This window comes from Rhinoderma darwinii, chromosome 4 (genome assembly GCF_050947455.1).
Source record: "Rhinoderma darwinii isolate aRhiDar2 chromosome 4, aRhiDar2.hap1, whole genome shotgun sequence".
Lineage (NCBI taxonomy): Eukaryota > Metazoa > Chordata > Amphibia > Anura > Rhinodermatidae > Rhinoderma > Rhinoderma darwinii.
The window spans coordinates 180,223,838-180,248,755 of record NC_134690.1 but is presented as its reverse complement, the minus strand read 5'-3'; the positions used below and the strand labels follow the sequence as shown (position 1 = coordinate 180,248,755).

At 43.4% G+C, this 24,918-nt stretch overlaps 1 protein-coding gene across 1 annotated transcript in view; it reads right to left on the bottom strand.

The window, feature by feature from the left end:
• MCPH1 (microcephalin 1) overlaps positions 1-24,918 on the bottom strand; it is a 335,857-nt gene that overhangs the window by 10,341 nt on the left and 300,598 nt on the right. The window contains exon 13 of the mRNA XM_075861942.1: positions 5,663-5,900. Coding sequence (XP_075718057.1) covers positions 5,663-5,900 — 238 coding nt within the window. The remainder of the gene's footprint in view (positions 1-5,662; positions 5,901-24,918) is intronic.

The window sequence follows — 24,918 nt, the reverse complement described above, 5'->3', positions numbered from 1 at the left end:
TTTATGCTAATTAGTTTCTTAATGCTTTTTGACCAAGTGGGCATTGTAAAGAGGAGTGTATGATGCTGAACAATCAGCGTCATACACTTCGCTCCATTCACATTCATGTCCATTTGTATTCACAGCATAGCGGTATCTCGCGAGATCACGCTAAGCTGTCACATACACACACATTAACTTTACTGAAGTGTCTTGAGAGTGAATAGACATCACCTCCAGCCAGGACGCGATGTCTATTCACACTCCCGACACTTTGGTAAAGTTACTGTGGGACTTACTCACGGCACAGCGTGATCTCGCGAGACCACGCTGTGAATGACAGCCCAGCGTGATCTCACAAAATCATGCTGTGCTGTGTGATTAAGTCCCACAGAAACTTTACCGAAGTCTCGGAAGTCTGAATAGATATCGCATCCTGCCTGGAGGCAATGACTATTCACTCTCAAGACACTTCAGTAAAGTTAATGTGGGTGTATGTGACAGCAAAGCGTGATCTCGCGAGATCACGCTTTACTGTGAATACAAATGGACATGAATGGAAAGAAGTGTATGATGCTGATTGGTCAGCATCATACACTTCTCTTTACAACGCCTACTTGGTCAAAAGTTAAAAAACGCCCAGTTGGGCATTAAGAAACTAATTAGCATAAATCTAAAATTGGTCCTAACTTGCTCAAAAATGATTGTTTTTTCGAAATAAAAACACTGCTGTAATCTACATTACAGCGCCGATCAGATTATGTAGGAGATAGGGCACTTATAATCTGGTGACAGAGCCTCTTTAATTCTATGTTTCACTTTAATTTTCCTATTTGAGTTAATGGTCTTGTTGACATATTTAAAAATACCAAAAAAATAGCTGCGGCGTGTGTTGCATGTCGCTATTTTTCCGACCCCCCCTAGGGCTAAAACCTTGCTCCAAGCCTGAAGTGTTGTAGGGTGTGCTCTTAAAACTCTTTAGAAATTATCTTATTGCTGACCATGTTTCGTTTCACTGGTCAATTATTCTATCTCTATTAAAATGTTTAACTACATAATAAGTGGAGGCATCTTTTTATGCAATGGAGAAATCATGGATTCCAAATAACCTAGATCATGTTGAGTGATTTCCATCAATACTTATTGTAATCTACATTTGCTTTAATGTCTTCCACTTTAGCTCCTCCTTGATAAACAGTTGGTTTTGTGACAAATGTTTGAGAACAGTAATGCCATTATTCATGTTTAGTTCTCCAAGGACCATCATTTTATATATATATACTTATTTATTTTCACTTCCGATAGTGTTTAAATCCACTCGCGCCGCTTTAAATGGTTACTGCAGTTTGAAACAACTTTTTTACTTCAGTTAGCCCATAAAATAGAGAGAAATTGTCATGTATATTGTTTTCTAACTCCATCTAAGGGTATGTGCACACAGTAGCTGGCTTTTACGTCTGAAAAGACAGACTGTTTTCAGGAGAAAACAGCTGCCTCGTTTCAGTCGTAAATGCTCCTCCTCGCATTTCGCGAGACTTCTCTGACAGCCGTAAATTTTGAGCTGCTCTTCATTGAGTTCAATGAAGAACGGCTCAAATTACGTCTGAAAGAAGGGTCCTGCACTTCTTTTGCCGAGGCTGTATTTTTACGCGTCGTCGTTTGACAGCTGTCAAACGACGACGCGTAAATGACAGGTTGTCTGCACAGTACGTCGGCAAACCCATTCAAATGAATGGGCAGATGTTTGCCGACGTATTGTAGCCCTATTTTCAGACGTAAAACGAGGCATAATACGCCTCGTTTACGTCTGAAAATAGGTCATGTGAACACAGCCTAAAAGTTACAAAAGTCATGGCCACTAGGGGTTTCACTTCCTTATAGATTGGTGCGCACGGACTATTGCTTGGTCTAGTCCTTCTCTAGTTGCAGAGAAGACAAAATGTAACGCAGGAAGTGGTGGGTGTGTCTGTGTGCTCAGCCACCCATTCACAAAATTTTCGGCATCCACATCCTGTGTGCACTATACTAGAGCCTCCCCAGGTAACTAAACTTCACTGAGCAGCTAGCGAACTACTCCTTTTTCGGACACTAGATAGCATTCATGCTATCTACACAGCCCATGGTTCGTACAGCTACACATTCTCATTCCTTCATCTTGTTAGCGATGACATCACCATCCCAAGCATCTATAGAGTCAGCTGACAATTCCTGCTTTTTTAAGTAAAAGATGCTATTGTCCGTGCATTTACATGTAAAGCCACTGACCCTTCCCTCTTGCAGTTATTAGCGGATTCTGATTACACCAGGTAGTGCTGGCAAGACTGAGGTCTCAGATCACGACCCCAGCTATGGAGAGGACAGAAAAGTGCAGAGCAGTGTGAACAGGGCAGATAGAGCCTGGAAAAAGAAGGTCTGAGATTGATATGTCAGAACACTCTATACTAGGTAATATATTAGTATATGAACTTATACTCTTTTTTTTTTTTTTGCAAGCTGCTGGTACGCTTTAAGCAATGTCTGCTGCAACCTACCTAGATAGACTCTTGGCTCACATATAACCAAGGCCTTCCGGGTTAGCTCTATAATCCTGAAGCTATGCCAGTTCCCAGATTCCACCATAAATTAAAATTAAGCACTTGTGTATCATCCCAAAATGATAAAATTTTAAGCATATATAACATTTTATGTGTTTGGAAGACAGCGTTTCTTCAAACTAAGGATATATTCACACAAAGAGGATTTGCACTAGGTAAATCAGCTGTGGATTTTGAGGAAAATCTGTGGATAACTTGGATTTCTGCCGCGAATTGACAAGAGGATTTGCATGCGGATTAGCTCCATTGAGAGGCTTTGTTTATTTATATTTATAGTATTTAACTTTTTCATTTTTTTACTATAATGTATTAAAAAAAATAATCTGTATTACCACCACATTAATGCCTGTGCATATAAAATGCCCAGGCATTTGTTAGGACATGCAAGGTATCACTGCTGGATAGCCTGAGGGGGCCTCACTTAAAGAGAACTTTTCACCTGCCCATACATGTGCAGCTGAGTGCACCATGTAATAGGCAGTGTTGCCCAAATTTTGTCTCACTTTAAAAAAAAATTCTATCCTCCACCGTTATTTAGTTATCGGTGCCGTTATATTTGGCACCTGATACGTAAATAACGCCCTGAACTGTCAATGGGAGGTTTCTTTATTTCTAAATGGCATGGGGGCATTACTTATTGCTCTGACACTGTCCAATCAGTGACGGACAGTGTGAGAGCAGCTTATGCTGTGTGATCTCTCTCGCAGTCGTTGTGCAAAGCGTTCGCGTGCACATCTCCGACGATACTCCCGCCACCATGGAACAGAAGACGAGAAGATGATCTACTCACATCCAGGCATGTGAGTAGATCTTCTTCTCCTCGTCTTCTGTTCCGTGGCCGCGGGCGTATCGTCGGGAGCGGCGACGTCTGAGATATGCGCACGAACGGGCGTGCATGCGTGGGGGCGTGTGCGCATGTTCTCTGCAGAGCGACAAGACTGTGTGATCTCGCAAAAGAGATTACACCACACAAGCTGCTCTCACGCTGTCCGCAGCTGATTGGACAGTGTCAGAGCGATAAGTAACACACCCCCATGCCATTTCGAAATAAAGAAATGCCCCAATGACAGTTTGGGGGGTTATTTACATATCGAGCACCAATATCTAAATAACGGAGGAGTAAAGATTTTTTTTTAAAGTGAGACAAGGTGTGTGCAGCCCCGCCTATTACATAGTGCACTCAGCTGCACATGTATGGGTAGGTGAAAGGTTCTCTTTAGGTCTGGGGCTGTCAGTGCTCTGGCGAACACGGTGCAGGGACTGATGGAAGTGAAACTAAGGAAGCCCTCTACCTTTGTTCATAATACTTAATTTATCATTTTATTTATCATTTATTCTACGATCAGTATTGGATGCCCCATTTAAGGACTTAAATGTCTGGGATCAGAGGTTTCTCTGATTCCACTGTTAAAGCAGGAGTGCAGATGTGTGATCTTCCTAACATAACTGTACATCATGGAGCCTCTAAACAAGGCAAACAAAGATGTGCAGTTATGTCATGGTGCCCTAAGGGGATAAAAGCTAGGTAAAGGATAGTGCATTCCCATATACAGTGGCATTCACAAATCAGTGGGTTCCAAGTTTTAATCTACAATCATGCCCTGCTTGTTCAGTTCCATGGAGAGTTTGCTTTAAACTATGCATTCTGAGAAGAGTCAATACACCACTTGACTAGTTTTATGTAGTAGCCATCAGAAATCAGAATGCTGCTCTTAAGTGGAATACATGAAAGTATATGGTAAATTGAATTACATTTTCTATGTATGTTATATTAATATATTAAATGTAATATGGTGTTCAAGTGAGAATCTATGTTTTGTGAGCATTTTGTTTCAAATATTTCCAAGAGTAAAAAATGGAAGAGATAATCAGTAGCATGAGATTCTAATAATAGAACATAATGCTTCCTATTTCACAATACCCCTAAATGTATGGAACTCACAATTACAAGTGCCATTTATTCAAAGTCAATTATTATTTATTTAGAATAGAAAATTTAGGGTTACAATTTCTTACCCTTTAGTCAGAATACTGCATGAGTGCCAAGCATGTTAATGACCTCTAAAAGCAAGCTCAATACCCCAGCCTCAAAGCTGCATTTGATGTTGTAGAAGAACTTCAAATGCTTCTCATTCCTTGAAGCCATCACTCCTCTGCTAGTTGTGATACACTTATGGCTTAAGTCTATATATCTATTTGTGCCAGATTCTCATTATACAGTATTTCAATTCCCAAACATTATTCTTAAAACTTTGGGAATTTTTCTTTAAAAATGGAAGTCATTCTCTGTTACCTTATTTGACTCCTATGTCTTTTACATTTATAAAAGACTTCTAGGGGAGAATAAATCCATAATAAAGCATCTACTGTAGCTTGCCTCAATTTTCAAGTTCATAAGGAATCCGCCAAAAAAAAACACCTCTTTTGCAGCCCCTGTTTCCTTACCTGTCCCCGGTGTACTGGTCCACACGGCTTTCCTTCTTCCCACTCAAGGTCTGGCGGCCGCTCTCTCTCTCTTCCGGCGCTCCAGGCTGGGTCTCCGTGTGCTCGTGCTGACCCTTGTTTTCTTAAAGAGCCAGCCTGTGCCAAAATTCTATTCTCTTACCTGTCCCTGTTATAAAAAGTCCTGTCTCTCAGGACTCTTTGCCAGAGCAATTTGGTTCTGTAGTGTTCCTTAGTGTCCCTAGTGTATCTCCGTTATCTCACTGTTGGATTAATGTGTATTGACCTCTGCTCGTTTCTTGACCATCTGTGCCTGCCGCTTGCCGAGACCATTTGCTACATAATCGTGATGAACCTCTGCCCTGACCATTTGCTACCATACATGGGTGCCGCCCTACCCTATGTTTGCTCTATATATACATATATGCACACACACACATATATATATATATATATATATATATATACACATACATAAATATATATATATATATATATATATATATATACATACACACACATGGAGAGAGGTCTCTAGTCACTTGTTTGAAATGTAAACCAAACTTACTGACCACTTTACTAATTATTTGACCTAACATTAGGTTAGAATTACAGCACACACATACTTATTATGGTTTGCCACGTACCTAGAAGCCATTTCTCTGAGACGCAATCCAGGTCTGTGGGTTTCTTTCCAGTTAATGATCCGATGCAAATCTTGGCTGGCCGCAGGGTCTTGCACACCTTACCGCCACATAGCTGCACCACATCAGAGAGCTTATCACAAGGAGGCTGGCTGTTTTGAGATATAAATATGGCAGGCATACTGGAGAACAAATCCTGATGAAACTCTCCTGCAGATAGGTGGCGCTGCAGTCTACAGATCTGTTAGAGGAAAACAAAGAACTTTATCTTAAATTATAAAAAACAGTGGGAGGGATATATCAAGAGGTTTATGGCAGTCTTGTGGCATAAAAAATTTTAGCAAATTTTGGAGCACGCCATTGCTGCACAAAAAAGATGCGACTTTTTACTTTCCTCGCCACTTCCCGAAAGTGCTGATAAAAGGGGGCTGGGTCAAACTTGACGGGGCCTTCGCCTGAACGAAATATTTATTGTATCATACATATCCACACCCAACCAAATAACTTTCTACAGCACTCTACAAAAAAATTGGAGGGTACATTGCAGAATATATTTTTTAGAATTGTTTTTTATTTGCTTTACATCCCTAAATTCCAAATCGTATTTCTTCCTCTTACAATGATTTTGTATCACCTTTATTTGGAAAAGGGAAATAGTTTCTCTGGCCATCTATGAGCTAAATGTTTCCTACACACTTATCTATACCCCAAGCCCCCACCAATAACAAAATAAAAAATATAGGCGTATCTGTCTAAAAGATAGCATTTCAGAAGATGCTATGTACAACTAATTGTATTTCTTAAATGAATCTAAAATTAAGCAACTTAATTACAAATCTATAATTTTGTGTCTACAGACTATGCAAAATAGTAAGAAAAGGCAACAGCACACAATCATCACTTCATAAGAGTCCTAGCTGGTTTATTCACCACACTTAATCTTGCAACATTTCGGCTCATATCTGAGTCTTACTCAAGCTGTGTGTTGAAATGTTGCCGGAACACGTAGTGAATAAACCAGTTAGGGCTGTTTTGAAGTGACGACTGTGTGCTGTTGCCTTTTCTTACTGCAGTACATTGGACTGTTTTTACGGTAAGGATCCATCCCAAGCGGTAACGTGCATACAGCCCCCCTATTGATAGAGAGTGCTGCACCTGTTTGTTGTACAGTTTCTATGCAGACTTATAAGTCTCCTTGGTTCCAGACTACAAACAAACATTGTGTAGTCTGATCCTGCAGTCATACCTCTTTCTATCTGTCACCTGCTTCTTGTTGGTCTGCTAATGTATGTGAGCCAGAAGTGTGGGACAGATGGCAGCAAGTATGACTACAGGATCAGACTACAGATATCATTTAAAGGGGTTTGGGGATAAAGAAGTCTTCTGTAGCCTGGCCATATATATTTTTTTAAATCATTTTGGAAAGTAAAACAGAGCCTTCTGCATGCTTTTAAAATAATTATGCTATGAAATATAAATTCCGCTAGTTTTGTTGTTTGAGTAATTAATTTTCATTTCCAATGTTTAACTAAAAGGAGAGAATAGGATTGGTTATTTAGGCAGTATTTCAGCGTATATAGTGTTGATTTTTCAGAGGGGGATTAAAAAAGGAGCAACATCAAGCTGAGGAACACATACATCCCAATTTAAAGGGAATGTGTTGCTAGAATTTTTTTTTTAGGTAAACAATTATTATTTAAGTGATTACACATTGTTTTAATTTTTTCACAAGTCAGGAAATATTATAAATTAGATTCTAATTTATAACATTTCCATGTGCTGGTCACTAGAGGGAGCAGTTCCCATAATTGCAGCATGGTCAATGTGGTAAAGCAACCTCATTGCTTTATGCTGCAAATTTGGGGTAGACACACTCGCTCTAGTGTCCTCACACAATCTCCCCTCCCTTATTCTGGCTAGTGCCAGGAGAAGGAGGGGGTTGAATCTTCAAACCCCCTACACAGTGTGCCGCCATTTTCTGAGCGAATGCACTGTGTAGGAGGATTAGATACAGTGCTAATCAGACAGTATAACACGAACATGCACGAACATAATACATACATCGCATACACAAACATAACTTACTTGCTCCTGCCGCCACTGCCGCCTCCGCTCCTATTCCTTGCGTCTTCGCTTCCTTGAACATATGGCCGGAAGCCGCGGCAGGAAGTCGTCATCTGACTGTCCGGAAGCAGCTTCCGGTCCACATGAAAATGGCGCCGGATTTCACTCTGCTAAAGAGCTTCCTTTTGGTCTGTGTGGGGGCGGCGCATACGCCGTTCCCACACAGACGGCGTACGCTGCAGTGAATGGAACAGCTCCCGTTCGCATTCTCTATGGGGATGTATGTGCCGTATTTCATCTCTGTATGTGTCGTTAATCGACACATACAGAGATGAAAAAAAAATGGCAGCCCCATAGAGAAGTAATTGTAAGAAAAAAATAAATAAGTAGAACACAAGAGCACAAATAAATAAAATGTATTTTAACATCATACTAAAAGCAATATTATTAAAAAAAAATAAAACATTTCAGGACACCTTCCCTTTAAGGGGGTATTTTTAATGATGTGGATACAGTAGGTTGTAACATCCAGCCATGTGTGTTTGATGACATGTACACATGAGTTCCGGAATTGCCAGATGGAAAATATACCCTGAAATTATATCAACCTCCGGACAATGAACAAATACAAATTGTTTATTATAAATGGATGTTATACGTAATATAATGCATTAGCCCCTCTATGGTAACAAAAGGTAGCATTGTATAATATAGTTAGCCACAAATACAAATGATTGCATGTTCTTCATTAAAATGATCTGCAAACATTGTGCGATTATTTTTTAGAATACCAGATCAGCCAGAAAAGATGTCTTTTTCACGATAGACAAAGATTTTCACAGATCTAGAGCTTAACATTCTGCTGATGTAAGCACTAGTGGCTTGTAGTTTGATATATAACAGCCGTATTGACATTTCGGAGGAAGAAAGGCATGCTAGTAGCGGTCTAGGAATGTATTAATTTTCTACTTAAAGTGTAGCTAAACGTTTGACAAACTTCTGGCTAGGGATGCACGATGCATCGAAACTTCGATGCTGTTCGATACTTTGCATCCCCAAACGGTTCGATACCGTTGTTTCATGTATTTAGATACTTAGCTGCGCAGCCGCACAGCTCAGTATAGTAACACATGAACGTATGAGAGCGGGGCTGCGGCTGTGTAATACTGTCATTGATGCGCTCCTGAGTCCTGACAAGTGCGCGCCGTCAGGATCATGCGATGCGGCCAGCGCTGCACTAATGAGCGGCGGCACTGAAGACAGAACATGGCGGGCGCACTGCAAAACACCCCCATGTTCTATCTTCAGTGCTTGAACCGCCGCACATTAGTGCAGCTCCGGCCGCATCACCTCATGCTGACAGCGCGCACACTTCCTGTCAGGAGCGGGGCAATGGTTGTATCACAGCGAACTGCAGCATTCAGGGGAAAATGAGAAGGGGGGATGCCCCTTGGATCTCGTCACAGGGAATTGCTGTGACGCGATTGAGGGACATACTGTCAGGGATCATTAGCATGTATATTGTTTGCAAAAATATTATCCTTACATAATATATATATATATATATATATATATCAGTATATTACACAAAGAACTTGAATGTATGTAACAAGATGGAGTCTGCATAAGGAACACGCCTATGGAAGACACCGCCCCTGGAATGCAAGAGGAGTGTACAGATGAACTCAGAGCTGAATAGAGCCAATGGGGCTTAAGCACGTCCCACCTTCCTACAGAGAAGATTTTTTTGTAAACTCTTTGTTCAATAAAAGTTTAGTTGTACTTCCTACTTCACTGAGGGAGGATCTCTACCAACATTTGTCTGTCTGGTATATCTCTTCCACGCATGCCCTCCGTTTCCAATTTACAGAGGTGGCTATTCGGTGTGAAATAACAGGGAAAGGAACCCTGACAGTTGGCGCCCAAGCGTGGGGCTACACTCGAGGGGATCTCGGAATCCGGACAACCGACAATCAAAGAGCGAAGCAGATGACCCGGGACTGCCTACCGAGGGAGCCTGATCACCTCCACAATAGCACGGTAAGTCAGTTGATTTTATAAATCTTCGTCTTATCTGTGTTAGTGGACGGTCTTGTGGTAATCTGTAGAACCCTGGTCGATTGGCTGGATTAGCTCAGGCGACAGGAGCGACATCCCCGCTGTGTGGTCATGAACCCGTAAGAAATCGGTCGCGCCCGACTAACCATCCTCTGGGTAATTAGGGACTAGATAGAAAATATAACCTGTCTTATACAGGGGCACGCGGGCATGATAAGACGTGTGATAAGTCGTGGGTAGTATTATAACCTGTCTTATACGTGGGCATGTGGGGTGTGTATAAAACACTGATAAGTCATGTGATAAGTCGTGGGACAGGTGCTCGCGGGGTGTATAAAACACTGATAAGTCGCGTGATAAGTCGTGGGTAATATTTTGGCTAGACTAGAGGGTTGCAGACCAAAAGGTGTTACATAAATTACGTGAAGGATATAGAAGGTTAGAATGGATGGTTTACGGTCCATATTCAAATCATCAGGATCACCCGTACCCGGACGATCCTATTCGTATGATTTGGTGTAGCTAAGGGAAGGGAAACAGTATGTGAGTAAAACGAAGAAATTGATGGAAGTGTGTGGGATGCATAGGGGAGGGCGGCTGCAAGCCAGAGACTGGGCAAAAGTGCCTTAGCATGGCAGGGAACGGCCATAGCTGTCAGCAAAGAGGGATTTGCAGAAGAGGAAGTTAGGAATAAGAAAGGCATTGTATTATGTTATATGTATTATAAACCACAGGACCAGCCACCGCCCTATAATGGCGACAGTCCCTCATGTTGGGTGTGTCCTTATTGTGGGCAACAAAACCCCCTCATAGCTGAGCAATGTGTTTCCTGAGGGAGAGGCCGCCCCCCACCCCCTGATGAGGTCGCGTCCGGTCCAACTAAATCATCTTTCCCAAGCCCATCCCAAAGCCCAACCCCTTCCGCACCTATGGCCATGCCCAGTACACCCGGAACGGACATCAGTACGTCACTGGAAGCCCCCACCCCCGGCGGCCATCTTACTACTCCACAGGAAACTACCATAGGGACACCATTACCACTATACCCAGTTCTTACACCGGAAGGTGCCTATTATGGCCCGAAAGATTTTGTGCACCTTTTCCCTATTGTCCCAGCCATGACTGGGCGCTTCCCGTCCATAGATGACTTTCTTAATAGCCCGGCCTTTCAACGCGAAATGGAAAAGAGAAGTCGTCAGCTTGTACCGGATGAAGACACTGAATCCCATGAGTTACATGCTGTGAAAGAGGAACGTACGTTCCCCCTCCCGGTCAGTCAGATCCCGGCCCGTGTCAAATTTAACATACCGGAGGAGAGGGATACTTTCTCCGATGCGGGACACCCGCAGTACTGGGAACCGTTAGCGGAAAGAATGGTGTGGCCTACGGACACTTTGTTGACAGCAGGAATGGGAGATATTGTCACCCAACGAGTGGATGCAATTGTCAACCCAGCTAATAGTAAGCTCCGCCATAAGTGAAGGGTGGCCAGAGCAATAGTACTTGCCGGAGGTGTCGGAATCCAACGCGACAGCGATCTCATAGTTCAGGAACAGGGCCCACTTAGCGTGCCAGATCTGGCAACCACAGGCCCAGGAAATCTCCCCTGCACCCTGATAGTACATGCAGTAGGCCCTGTGTATGAGACCGAAAATCACGAGCACTGTGTTCAGCAGCTTCAGACAACTGTCCACAGGATACTGGATCTCGTCAATCATAAAGGCCTCACAACCATAGCACACCCAGCTATTAGTGCAGGCATTTTCGGTTTCCCACCTCAAGCATGTGCACAGGCAATTGTTCAGGCCATACGGCATCACCCAGTAGTGCCGTCTCTGGAGGAAATCACATTAATTGGCAATGATGATGTTACTGTCCAAGCACTGAAGCAGGCCGTGCAGAACATGTCCAAGCAAGTTATCCCCTCACCTTTACTTAAGGAGACGTTCCCTGAAGACCCGGATGAACTGCTACCTGGCCTACCCCGCCCACCGGTCTATCCACCCCCTCCTACAGCCTTACCTCTAGTTCCCATATCCACATCCACCGTGGTAGGGTACTCCCCTATGCGGCACTGCCTCGGGAGATCGGGATTACCACAGCCGCTTCCTCCGCCATCCCCAGCTCTCCTCCAGTCCCTGACCCACCTACGACCACGTCCCAAGGTGACGCACCCAACAAATATGTGGCCTTCAACCCGACGCAAGTGAACCAGATTGTGAGCCAACTCCCGGACCCGGACAAGAATCATATGCCGTTCTACAGGAGACTCAGACAAATTCAACAGACATAATCAGCAGCATGGAAGGATTTGCAACTCATCACTAGCATTAAGACGGGGGACAGTTTCTGGCCCATAATCCAGTCTGCCTTAGATGATACACAAGTACCAAATCAGGAAACTTATGAATCAGGAGATGTGTTTTGCCGCCAAATGCAAGGGTGGGCCAGGGAAAGGGTAACGGAATCTTCCACGAGTATTTCAGACTGCACCACGGAATCAGTGGAGAAGTTCTATGCCCGGATACAATCTCTTTTCCAAGACCAGGGGTTTGATGTTAAAGTCAAAATGCAACAGGTTTTATTAGTGACCTCCTTTGTTAATGGTCTCAAGGAGCATATCAAGAAGAAGTTGGTGGAGGGAAGGCCAGAATATGTTGACATGGATCCCAGGAAGGTCCTCCTCATAGCTAAAGCTATTAAAAAACAACCCGCCCCCACCCCGCAGGAGTCCACGAAGGGAGCCGTGTGCCAGGATGTCAATACAATTATTTATGCCGGACCAGCAGAGCGACGCCCCCCTCTCTACCCGCAACAGGCTTACCGTCCTCCTCAACGATCTTACGAGCCTAGACCCATACAAGCGAGACTTACAAGGAAATATCCTGACACCCAGGGTCCCGGAAGGGCCAGTGGAGACCTCGTCTGTTGTAGATGTGGGGAACCAGGGCACTTTAGGCGGCACTGTAGAACTTGTCTGGACAATCGACCCGATCCACGACCTCAAGGGGATTACCGTAATCGCTCTCCGGAACGCCCCTACCGACCAGAGGGAACCGGCAAGCCCGTGCCCACCATGGCCTCTGTTACTGCACAGTCTGGACCTATTTCTTCTGTTCAGATCCTGGTGGGAGGCCACTCTTTGCCTTTTCTAGTTGACACGGGTGCAGTCAGGTCAGTCATCAGAACTAAGGATCTACCTGCTGACGGTTTCATTTCTGAAGATTATATCTCCTGCGTTGGAGTAGACGGCAAGCCATCTTCTTCCAGGCTCACCTATCCTGTACCTGTTGGGGCCCAACAAAATATTCTCTTCAGATTTGTGGTTTCCAATACCTGTCCTCTCAACCTGTTGGGAGCGGACTTGTTACAAAAACTTCACGCGATTATCCGCTACGAAGACTCTGGAATGTACCTTGATTTGGACACTCCTCTGTCCCAGGAAGGGACCTGTCAGATCAGGGCTATCCCCTTGCTTCTACACCAACCCCTTCCCACCCCCATTCCGGAATATTTCTACAATCAGATCCCCGATTCTTTGTGGTCCACAGGCCCGGAAGATATAGGGAAATTACCCGTTCCACCTGTTCAAGTGTTCCTCAAAGAAGGTGTGCACATACCACGGCTCCCACAATATTCTTTGAAGGCTACACAAGAAGTTTCCTTGGGAGCCCAGATTCAGGGACTACTACGAAATGGCGCCCTTATCCACTGCATATCTCCAGCCAATACCCCCCTCTTCACTGTGAAGAAGAAAACTCAGAAAGGAGAGCCAGATAAATTTTGCATGGTCTAGGATCTGAGAGCAGATAACGCTGCTACGGTACTAGAAACTCCAGTGGTCCCCAACCCGCATACTCTGCTGAGTAACATTCCGCCCGACTCTACATACTTCACGGTTATTGATTTGGCCAATGTTTTCTTCAGTGTCCCTCTACATCCTGATTGTCAGTATCTTTTTGCGTTCACCTACAGGGGAGCTCAGTACACTTGGACAGTTATGCCACAAGGAGCACAAAACTCACCCAATCACTTTTCTCAGGCCCTCTCCATGTGCCTGGATCCTTGGATACGAACTCACCCTGAAGCCACACTCCTCCAATACGTGGATGACCTACTCCTTTGTTGTCCGGACGAACAGAGTAGTCATCACTTCTCTCTACGCCTGATCCAGTTTCTTGCAAAAATTAATTGTAAGATTTCTCTGAAGAAGCTCCAGTGGTGTGCTACCAAAGTTGTTTTCCTAGGACACTGCATTTCTCAGGGAGTGAAACACCTTACTGAAGCCCAGAAGTTTGCTTTTCGACATATTCCCCTCTCAAGGGGAGTGAAACAACTCCAAGCGTTCCTGGGTATGATCACCTACTGTAGACAGTGGATTCCCAATGCTTCTGCCCTTATGCAACCACTGTATAATGCCTTAAAGGTTGGAATCCACATCTACCTGTGGAAGCCGTGGATGCGGTACAAAGACTCAAAGAACTGATTGTCTTCGCGCCAGCCCTTGGCATCCCCGACTATCAACTACCATTTTTCCTCTTCGTGTCAGAATACCACGGCCATGCATCCGGAGTTTTAACCCAACACCATGGAGGGAAACATGGTCCCATTGGATATTACTTTTGTAAGCTGGACTCTGTCTCACAAGCGGCCCCTGTATGTCTTAAAGCTGTGCGCCCGCCAAAGAATTGCTGGATAAAACATCTGACATTCTTCTAGGACATTCAGTTACATTATTGGCTCCACATGATCTCAAAGCCATCCTTGATCAAAGCCAATAAAAGCATCTCTCTTCAGAGCGGCATATGAGACTCCAATGTTCTCTATTTCTCCCAGAAAATGTGACCCTACAGAGATGCACGATCCTGAATCCAGTCACACTGCTTCCTCTCTCTCGGGGGGATTATACAGATGGGTTTTCTTCCCACACTCCTAACCCCCCGCTCATGACGCATTATGATGATCCAGATGCCCACGAACACGACTGCCTCCAGGCGATGCACCATGAAACATCGCATTTGCCCACGGTGACTGAACAGATGATAGTCAATGCTGACCTTACCCTCTTCACTGATGGATCCAGATATGCGGATGAATGGGGGTCTTTCCACACTGGATATGCTGTGGTGTCCCCTACCACGGTCATTACAGCCGGATCTCTTCCGCTGCACATATCAGCGCAAGAGGCGGAGCTGATAGCCCTAGCTGAAGCCTGCAGACATGCAGAAGGATGAACCGTCAATATCTATACTGACTCTAGATATGCATTCGGGGTGGCGCATGATTTTGGTCACATATGGGCCATGCGGGGCTACAAGACAGCCGCCGGATCTCCTATCAAGAATGCAGAGGCGGTGGAAAATTTACTGGAGGCCCTCCAGCTCCCCCTGCAAGTGGCAGTAAACAAAGTTAAAGCACATGGGAAAACCCATACGGCAGAAGCCCAAGGAAATCAGTTTGCGGATCAAGAGGCTAAGCAAGCAGCCATAGGACCTCGAAAGGAAGCAGGTGTGTACGTAATGACGAGGGGTAAAAGGAAAGAAGAAGAGCAGGAGAGGGAGAAAACGGATAATCCAGGAGTCAAGACCCTCCAGGAATTCCAAAAACAAGCCCCGACCCATGAGAAAGAAGAATGGCTCAGAACAGGGGCGATACAAACGTTGCAGGATGAACTCTGGAGAAAAGGAAACAGAATATGTCTACCCAGAGCACTTTACCCATCTACAGTACAATGGGCCCACGGAATAGTACACAGAGGGAAGAATTAGATGATTGCTGCCATAAACAAACTATACATAGCACCCGGAATTTCCATACCAGTTAAGCAATACACCCAAAGCTGTGAAATCTGCAATCCAGGAAGAACTGAACCCACTCCAAAGAAACACTTGGCAAGACCATTGTACCCGTTTCAAAGGATACAGATAGACCATATGCAATTACTAAAGAGTGGAAGGTATGAATATGTCCTGGTGGTGGTGGACATGTTCTCAGGATGGCCTGAAGCTTACCCAGTGTCCAACATGACGGCAAGAACAATGGTGAAACGACTGTTGACAGAGTTAGTCTGCAGATTTGGGATCCCTGAAGTCATAGAAAGTGATCAGGGACCAGCATTTATTGCAGATATGACCAGAGACATTTGGAAGATGGTGGGTGCAGATCTCGGACTACACACCCCGTACCACCCTCAAAGCAGTGGCAAAGTGGAAAGGATGAACGGTGCTCTGAAAAGTAAAACTCTTAAAGCCACTAAAGAACTGTCCCTGCCATGGCCCAAAGTATTGCCCATTGCTTTGTACTCGGTTAGAAATACCCCCAAACAGCCAACAGGACTCACCCCATATGAAGTCCTGTTTGGGGGTCCTCCCAGAATGGGATGTTACTACCCACAGCAGCTTAGCCTAGGAAATGATAGCCTTGTTAATTTTGTCATTTCCCTCAGTAAAGAATTGACAGTAACACATGCTGCAGTATTTTCTTCCATTCCAGATCCCGTCCCAGGGGTGCACAAGCTACAACCAGGAGACTGTGTACTGGTGAAAAGACACGTCAGAGGGGCCTTAGAAGCCAGATTCAAGGGTCCATACCAGGTCCTCCTGATCCCGCCCACTGCAGTTAAGCTGGAAGGAAGGCCAACATGGATCCACGCCTCGCACTGCAAGAGGGTCTCTTCCAAAGAATGACTATCACCATATACATCCTTATCCTTTTTCGTGTTATTGCACAGTGTTGAGGGGGGACATGTAGCAATCACCCAGGCTGATGGGGTGACTACCTTTTGGTATAATTCTTCTAATACACATGTAGCTACATACCAGTTTGAATTTGAGTCTGTAACATCCTTCAAAAACAAACATGGTTGTATCAAACAAACATGCGGATATTGGAATGCTTATCACCTGTGTGATCGAGGCACTCAATATATATGTGTAACAGACAATTATTACGGCAATCGTTGTACATACTGTGGGGCGGTGGGCTGGAAAACGGAGGATCATTGGGGATATCGTCCACAGAGTGCCTTAGAGAAGAAAGATATTAATGGAAAGTCACTTCTAACTAGAATGACGCTATCAAGGAAGGCATGTGGCCTGTCAGGATTAGGCTTAATCCTCACCATCCTCACCAGTGAAGGAAATAAGTATTTGATCCCTTGCTGATTTTGTAAGTTTGCCCACTGTCAAAGACATGAGCAGTCTAGAATTTTTAGGCTAGGTTAATTTTACCAGTGAGAGATAGATCATATTAAAAAAAAAACTGAAAATCACATTGTTAAAATTATATATATTTATTTGCATTGTGCACAGAGAAATAAGTATTTGAACCCTTTGGCAAACAAGACTTAATACTTGGTGGCTAAACCCTTGTTGGCAAGCACAGCAGTCAGATGTTTTTGTAGTTGATGATGAGGTTTGCACACGTTAGATGGAATTTTGGCCCACTCCTCTTTGCAGATCATCTGTAAATCATTAAGATTTCGAGGCTGTCGCTTGGCAACTCGGATCTTCAGCTCCCTCCATAAGTTTTCGATGGGATTAAGGTCTGGAGACTGGCTAGGCCACTCCATGACCTTAATGTGCTTCTTTTTTAGCCACTCCTTTGTTGCCTTGTTTCGGGTGTTTGTTTCGGGTCATTGTCATGCTGGAAGACCCAGCCACGAGCCATTTTTAATGTCCTGGTGGAGGGAAGGAGGTTGTCACTCAGGATTTGACGGTACATGGCTCCATCCATTCTCCCATTGATGCGGTGAAGTAGTCCTGTGCCCTTAGCAGAGAAACACCCCCAAAACATAATGTTTCCACCTCCATGCTTGACAGTAGGGACGGTGTTCTTTGGGTCATAGGCAGCATTTCTCTTCCTCCAAACACGGCGAGTTGAGTTAATGCCAAAGAGCTAAATTTTAGTCTCATCTGACCACAGCACCTTCTCCCAATCACTCTCAGAATCATCCAGATGTTCATTTGCAAACTTCAGATGGCCCTGTACATGTGCCTTCTTGAGCAGGGGGACCTTGCGGGCACTGCAGGATTTTAATCCATTACGGCGTAATGTGTTACCAATGGTTTTCTTGGTGACTGTGGTCCCAGCTGCCTTGAGATCATTAACAAGTTCCCCCCATGTAGTTTTCGGCTGAGCTCTCACCTTCCTCAGGATCAAGGATACCCCACGAGGTGAGATTTTGCATGGAGCCCCAGATCGATGTCGATTGACAGTCATTTTGTATGTCTTCCATTTTCTTACTATTGCACCAACAGTTGTCTCCTTCTCACCCAGCGTCTTACTTATGGTTTTGTAGCCCATTCCAGCCTTGTGCAGGTCTATGATCTTGTCCCTGACATCCTTAGAAAGCTCTTTGGTCTTGCCCATGTTGTAGAGGTTAGAGTCAGACTGATTAATTGACTCTGTGGACAGGAGTCTTTTATACAGGTGACCATTTAAGACAGCTGTCTTTAATGCAGGCACCATGTTAATTTGGAGCGTGTAACTGGTCTGGAGGAGGCTGAATTCTTAATGGTTGGTAGGGGATCAAATACTTATTTCTCTGTGCACAATGCAAATAAATATATATAATTTTGACTATGTGATTTTCTGTTTTGTTTTTTTTTATATATATATATATATATATATATATATATATAATCTATCTCTCATGGGTAAAATTAACATAGCCTAAAAATTCTAGACTGTTCATGTCTTTGACAGTGGGCAAACTTACAAAATCAGCAAGGGAATACTTATTTCCTTCACTGTACATATTAGGGACCTATGGGGGAGTAAACAGAGAGATGGGAAAATTCAAACTAAAAGATATGTTTTTCAGGATATAGAAAAAAGCTCCTTGTTTCGGGAGCTTCTGTGTAGCAGGATTTTCGTTCACTCCAGACCCATTTTTTGATAAAAATATGTTTTATTTTCACATACGTGAGTGACAACTTACTACTGCATCATGGGAAATCTCCTGACTGATAACAGAGAGAACAAGGAGTCTGGAGTGAACGAAAATCCTGCTACACAGAAGCGCCCGAAACAAGGAGCTTTTTTCTATATCCCGAAAAACAAATCAAAAGACCACGTCGAGGAAACTCCAGGCTTGGAGGTATCCACCGTGGGTCCGCTCCCGAGGCTTGCACAGTGTACCGGAAAGTTTACCAGACGAGCAATTAAGTCAAGTTGTGCTGATGATCCTGCACAACTAAACCAGGTGAGTCGATAACAACTTCACCGTAAAAATATATTTTAAGAGCAAATACAACATCACCCCAGAGGAGCGCCCTTTCTCCCTCTTTTTTATATACCCTTTTCCAAGAAAACTAAAAGATATGGTAGGCTCCCAAGAATGGAGAAAGTTGAACACCGAGAGACAGATAAACATGTTGCAACCCCAAATACAGATGCATAAGAATATGATGGCCATTGCTGACCCGAGATTGGAAGACACTATGGCCGTAGAAACTGGATTTGGGGGCCATAATGTCTGGTTAGAGTGGATACAATACACGACACGGAAAGTGAATAAGTCCAACTGTTATGTATGTGCAGGAGCCCGCCCAGGGATAGTACCACTTAATATTCCTGACAATGCTGAATAATGTTTCCTAAGCCTATACACCAATATAACATTAGACCACACAGTATGCGAGTCCTGGAAAAAAGACTACCCCATAGTCACCACGACACCCAAACAAGCCCAGGGACTTACCATTTACAAAGGCAACTACACGTTAAACCAATACAGAAGGGAATGGCAGGTTCCTAGGGAACTTTCCGGAAGGGTACTGTTCAAAGTACAGCTCATTAAATGCATCTATCACTCAGAATCAGGTGCAGTTTTTGGGCGATATATACTGGATATGTGGGGATATGAAACTCAGAACCAGACTTGAGGGGCAATGGAAAGGAGAGTGTGCATTGGCTAAAGCAATTATGCCTTTTCACATTCTTGGCGAAGGTTCAGATGAAGAACCATCAAAAAGGATCTTACCACCGCAAGAAAGAGGGAAGCATCCCCAAGGGGAAGCTTCGATCCACATGTGTATATAGATAGGATTGGTGTCCCGAGGGGGGTGCCAGACGAGTTTAAGGCCAGAGATCAGATGAAGGCAGGATTTGAGTCTCTTATCCCAATTATTACTTTTAAATGTAGACTGGATTCATGATATATATTACAACCAGCAGCGGTTTGTAAATTATACCCGAGATGCTTTACAAGGGTTAGCCGACCAACTAGGGCCTACCTCAACTATGACATTCCAGAATAGAATGGCTCTTGATATGATATTGGCTGAAAAAGGTGGGGTATGCCGAATGATAGGGACAACCTGTTGTACGTATATCCCTGACAACACCGGGCCCAAAGGGAAAGTCACAATGGCCATACATAAGTTGGAGAGCTTATCTCAAGAGTTGAAAAGGAACTCAGGTATTACCGACCCATGGGACCAGTATTTTTCATGGATGACTGTATGGCAGAAAATATTAGCACAAATAGGAGTAGTGATAGTGGTCTTTTTAATACTATTCTCTGTCCTTGTGTGCTGTGTTTTCCCTTGTATCAGGAAAATGATGACGAAAGCTGTAGAACAGACTGTGCCCACTATGTTTACACAAATAGATGAGGTGACACCGACAGTCACTTTGAAGAAAACCATCCTGTATCCTGAGGAGAATAGGGAAAGTTAGGACCATTCCGAAACCTTGGAAGTCCAGGTACAAAGGGGGGTTACTCATAAGGAGTAACTCGCCTCAAGCTGGTGAAGAAATCCAAAACCCCTACCCGCCTGGTTCGAGTGGTCAGTAGTAGGTTGCTAGGCAAGACTCAGGGATAGAATAATAATATTTTTAGGGGGGACTGTCAGGGATCATTAGCATGTATATTGTTTGCAAAAATATTATCCTTACATAATATATCAGTATATTACACAAAGAACTTGAATGTAACAAGATGGAGTCTGCATAAGGAACACGCCTATGGAAGACACCGCCCCTGGAATGCAAGAGGAGTGTACAGATGAACTCACAGCTGAATAGAGCCAACGGGGCTTAAGCAGGCCCCACCTTCCTACAGAGAAGATTTTTTTGTAAACTCTTTGTTCAATCCAAGTTTAGTTGTACTTCCTACTTCACTGAGGGAGGAACTCTACCAACATTTGTCTGTCTGGTATATCACTTCCACGCATGCCCTCAGTTTCCAATTTACAGAGGTGGCTATTCGGTGTGAAATAACAGGGAAATGAATCCTGACAATACCATGTATGGGCAGACAGTCCAGGGTCCATTGAAGGACCCCAGGGCTGTCCTACCATATTTCTTGTTGTTAGGTCATACTTAGGTATGTCCTAACAACTGCCTGTGTACTATCAGTACACAGGCTAATGTACTGGCATATAGATATATGCCTGTGTACTATCAGTATATAGATATATGCCAGTACATTAAATTTTAAAAAATAAAGTAAAAACATAAAGTAATGTTAAATTTTAAAAAAAAACACACATGCACCTTTTTTACAATAAATATTAAAATAAGTCAATACATAAAATATACACATTCGGTATTGGCGTGGCCGTAATAACCTGCACAACAATTGATTTGCATAATTTATGATGTGTACGCTGTAAAAAAAATAAAATAAAATCTGCTTTCTATCACTTATTGTGAGGCATGACGTGTGATGAATTTAACCTCCATGTGCCTCACAATAATAGTAATTAACCCCATCATGTACCTCACACATTAACCCATTATGACTGAGAAAACATGATGGGGTTAATTACTATTAATGTGAGGCATGTGGAGGTTAAATTCATCATCACACCACGCGCCTCACATCAGAAAATGGAAGAACTTTATTTATTTTTTATTACTGTTGGCAAAGTATCGAATTGGTATCGAAATCGCAATATTAAACTAAGTATCGGTATAGAAGTCCGAATTCTGGTATCGTGACATCCCTACTTCTGGCATGTCACAGTGACATGTCAGAAGTTTGGATTGGTGGGGGTCCGAGCACTGAGACCCCCACCAATCGCTAGAGCGAAGCAGTTGAAGCGCTCGTGTGAGCGCTCAGCCACTTCGTGTCTGTTCGGCTTTTTCCGGAAAGAAATGTATTGGTGTACGGACTCAATAGAAAGTCTATTAGCCCGTACTCCGATACATCAGCTTTCCGGTAAAAGCCGAACAGACACGAAGTGGCTGAGCGCTCACACGAGTGCTTCAGTTGCTTCGTTCCAACGATTGGTGGGGGTCTCAGTACTCAAACCACAACCATTTCAAACTTCTGACATGTCACTATGACATGTCAGAAGTTTGTCAAACGTTTAGCTACACTTTAATACAAACAAAAAGGCTACCTCCAGCCAAAGTTGCTACCAGTGAAGTAAATTCTTTGTCCACTTTCCTAGTTCACATGCAAATAGATAAATGTTCCCATAGTTCACATTATACAGTAGTTTGCCATGACACCAGCAAAGCGTGTACTATTAAATTATTTATTTCTCGTTGCTTATATAGCGCCACACAAAGAGTGTCATCGTTCACATCAGTCCCCGTCCCCAATGATGCTCACTATCTAATTTCCCTATTTTTTGACACACATACACTGGGGCCAATTTTATAGGGAGCCGATAAACGTATCAGTTTTTGGAGTGTGTGATGAAACCCACATAACGATGGGGAAAACTCCATGCAGATGTTGTCCTTGGTCAACTTCAAAGCCAGGACCCAAGTGCTGCAAGCTAAAAGAAATAACCACTGAGCTGCCAATGTTTAAATATTTTTTTTAATTTAAATATTTGGTTTCCTTGCATTTAAGTATCGGCCATTTGTAGTACCACTGAAGTATGTTGGAACGAGCTGAACGAACAAGTTTAAATCTCAAGCAAGAGAAAAGATAATGCGGAGTAGTTAAAAATAAATCCTTCAAGTCAACCGGGACAATATACTGATAAATCATGGACCATTTTGAAAAACGAGAAGAAAGCAGTTTGTTAGCCTTTTTTGAAAACCTGACCGACCTCAGATCAAGAGCATTTTTCAGTATTAAGAATGTGTGGTGAGGTTAACGGGAATAATGTTTGGATTGGATACATAAAACTTCCTCTGTGTGCCAAGTTAGTGAACTGTACTAATAGGGTAATTCATCAAATCTAGAAGATGTGCTACACCTCTCATGTCTGTGAACTACTCTCTCAGTTCTGTGCTTAGCAGAGCAGTTAGAGAGAATCCAGAATGACATGTCTCTTTATTAAGCAATATAAACAACTACTTCATCATACCGTCTCTTGTCATAACATGGACTGAACCAATAGAAAGGATCGGTACTCAGAAAATTAATGACTTAAAACATATCTTACATACCAATCATTTCAAGGAAAATGTAGTACAAAGGAAATCAGTGGAGAAGTAACATTTTTTACCCGAAATCCAAATCTATTCGATGTTTTATATGTTCTATATTTATTACGTAAAACATTCTTAACTTCACGGACTAAATCACTTTTGGGACACTGTTTACATAAAATTTTCATTACAATACACCCAAAAATATCAGCACTTGGTAATAATCAAGAGGATAGGATCCATTGGGTCCAATCTTTATCCAACCTACATTCATTTTCCTGATTCAATCAATGAGTTCACTATGTAAAACGTCAATAACCTGAGGATTTCTGTATAGGTTACCAAACTGCAGCAAATTAGCTGAATATGCTTGAGAAAGGCTGATACTCAGCTGGAACGTTGCACGGGCGATGGCATCAGTAGTACAGAATTGAAATGGTAAGTATGCTACAGTTTGTTATTTTTACCTGTTTGGCGCAGTTTGGGGGTTAAAGGCTGGAGAACACCTTTTGACATTACTTTTAAAGTGTCAATATAACATGCACCAAAGACTTTATTCCCATTCCCAACCCAAGAGGAGTAGAGTCATCAAAGAAAATTACATGAATAATAATGTACTCCCAGCGCTGGTTCCAACTCCCCTTTTTCTGATGAATAATAATGCATGGGACCAAGGTAGGATAAGTCATGAACTGGCCCTTCAATGAACTAATGCAAAATGACTCCTGTGACCTGTACACCATTAGGAAGAAGGGAGGCTTGAGCTGTCATAACCGCAGTATTAGATATATTGCAAGCAGAGGACGCTTGGACCAGGTAAGGAGCAATGTTCCTTCTAAGCCTTTGTCGCCATTGAGTGTGGCAGCTAGGACTGGACTCTGATGCCTCCAAGGGTGTATTCACATCACGTTTGAACACTGATTGCTGTACAGAACGTGGCAAGTGCAAAATGTATCCGTAGGGTCCAATTGAGCCGGTGTATACCAAAAGAGTGTCCTTATGTCGGGGAAGTATATGTTGGCATACGTCCGGGAGGTATATGTTGGTATACCTTTTTCTTTTTACTGTATGGAACAACATATTAGACTGCACCATTCCACAAAAAGCATGAATTAAAAACCCTATACCAAGCAGTATATACATTTATACAGTGGTATACGTCCAAGCCTTCCGTTGTAGGTATACGTCGGGAAATCCTTCCAACGTATATACGAGTTTAAGCCACCCGATGCCGAACAACATTAAATAAATATTCATGCACAGTGCAATAACAATTTGTTGGTGTACGGGAAGCAAAATAGGTTAATATTAGGTAACTGTTAAAATCCTTTGTGGTCTAGGGCACTGAAGGGGGTATTTTAGGATCACGGGAGGTGGGCAGTGAAGGGGTTAATCTTTCTTACCTGGGGTTCAGTGGTTACACACCCCTCCAGGCCTTGTCTTGGCTACACTAATGATACAGCTACCTGTTCCCTTGCTATGCTGATCATAGTTATGATTTCAGGGAGGGGATAGGGCAGCTGCACAGTTCTCTCTATGATAGGGCAGAGTGTTTCTGGAACGCTCTGCCTGATAATAAAAGGAGTTTTCTGGTCAAGGGGCAGTTTTTTTACATGATCGGTGGGGTTCGACACCCGGACCCAGCACCGATCAGCTGTTCCGGCTGCCTCCAGCACCGGGCCTTATACAGTGTTCGGAGCCGGATGCAGATAGCTCTGACCACTGTATAGCAGTCGTGCTGCAGCTCTGCTCCTATTCAAGTAAATAGGAGCAAAGCTGAAGTAATCCAGCACGGC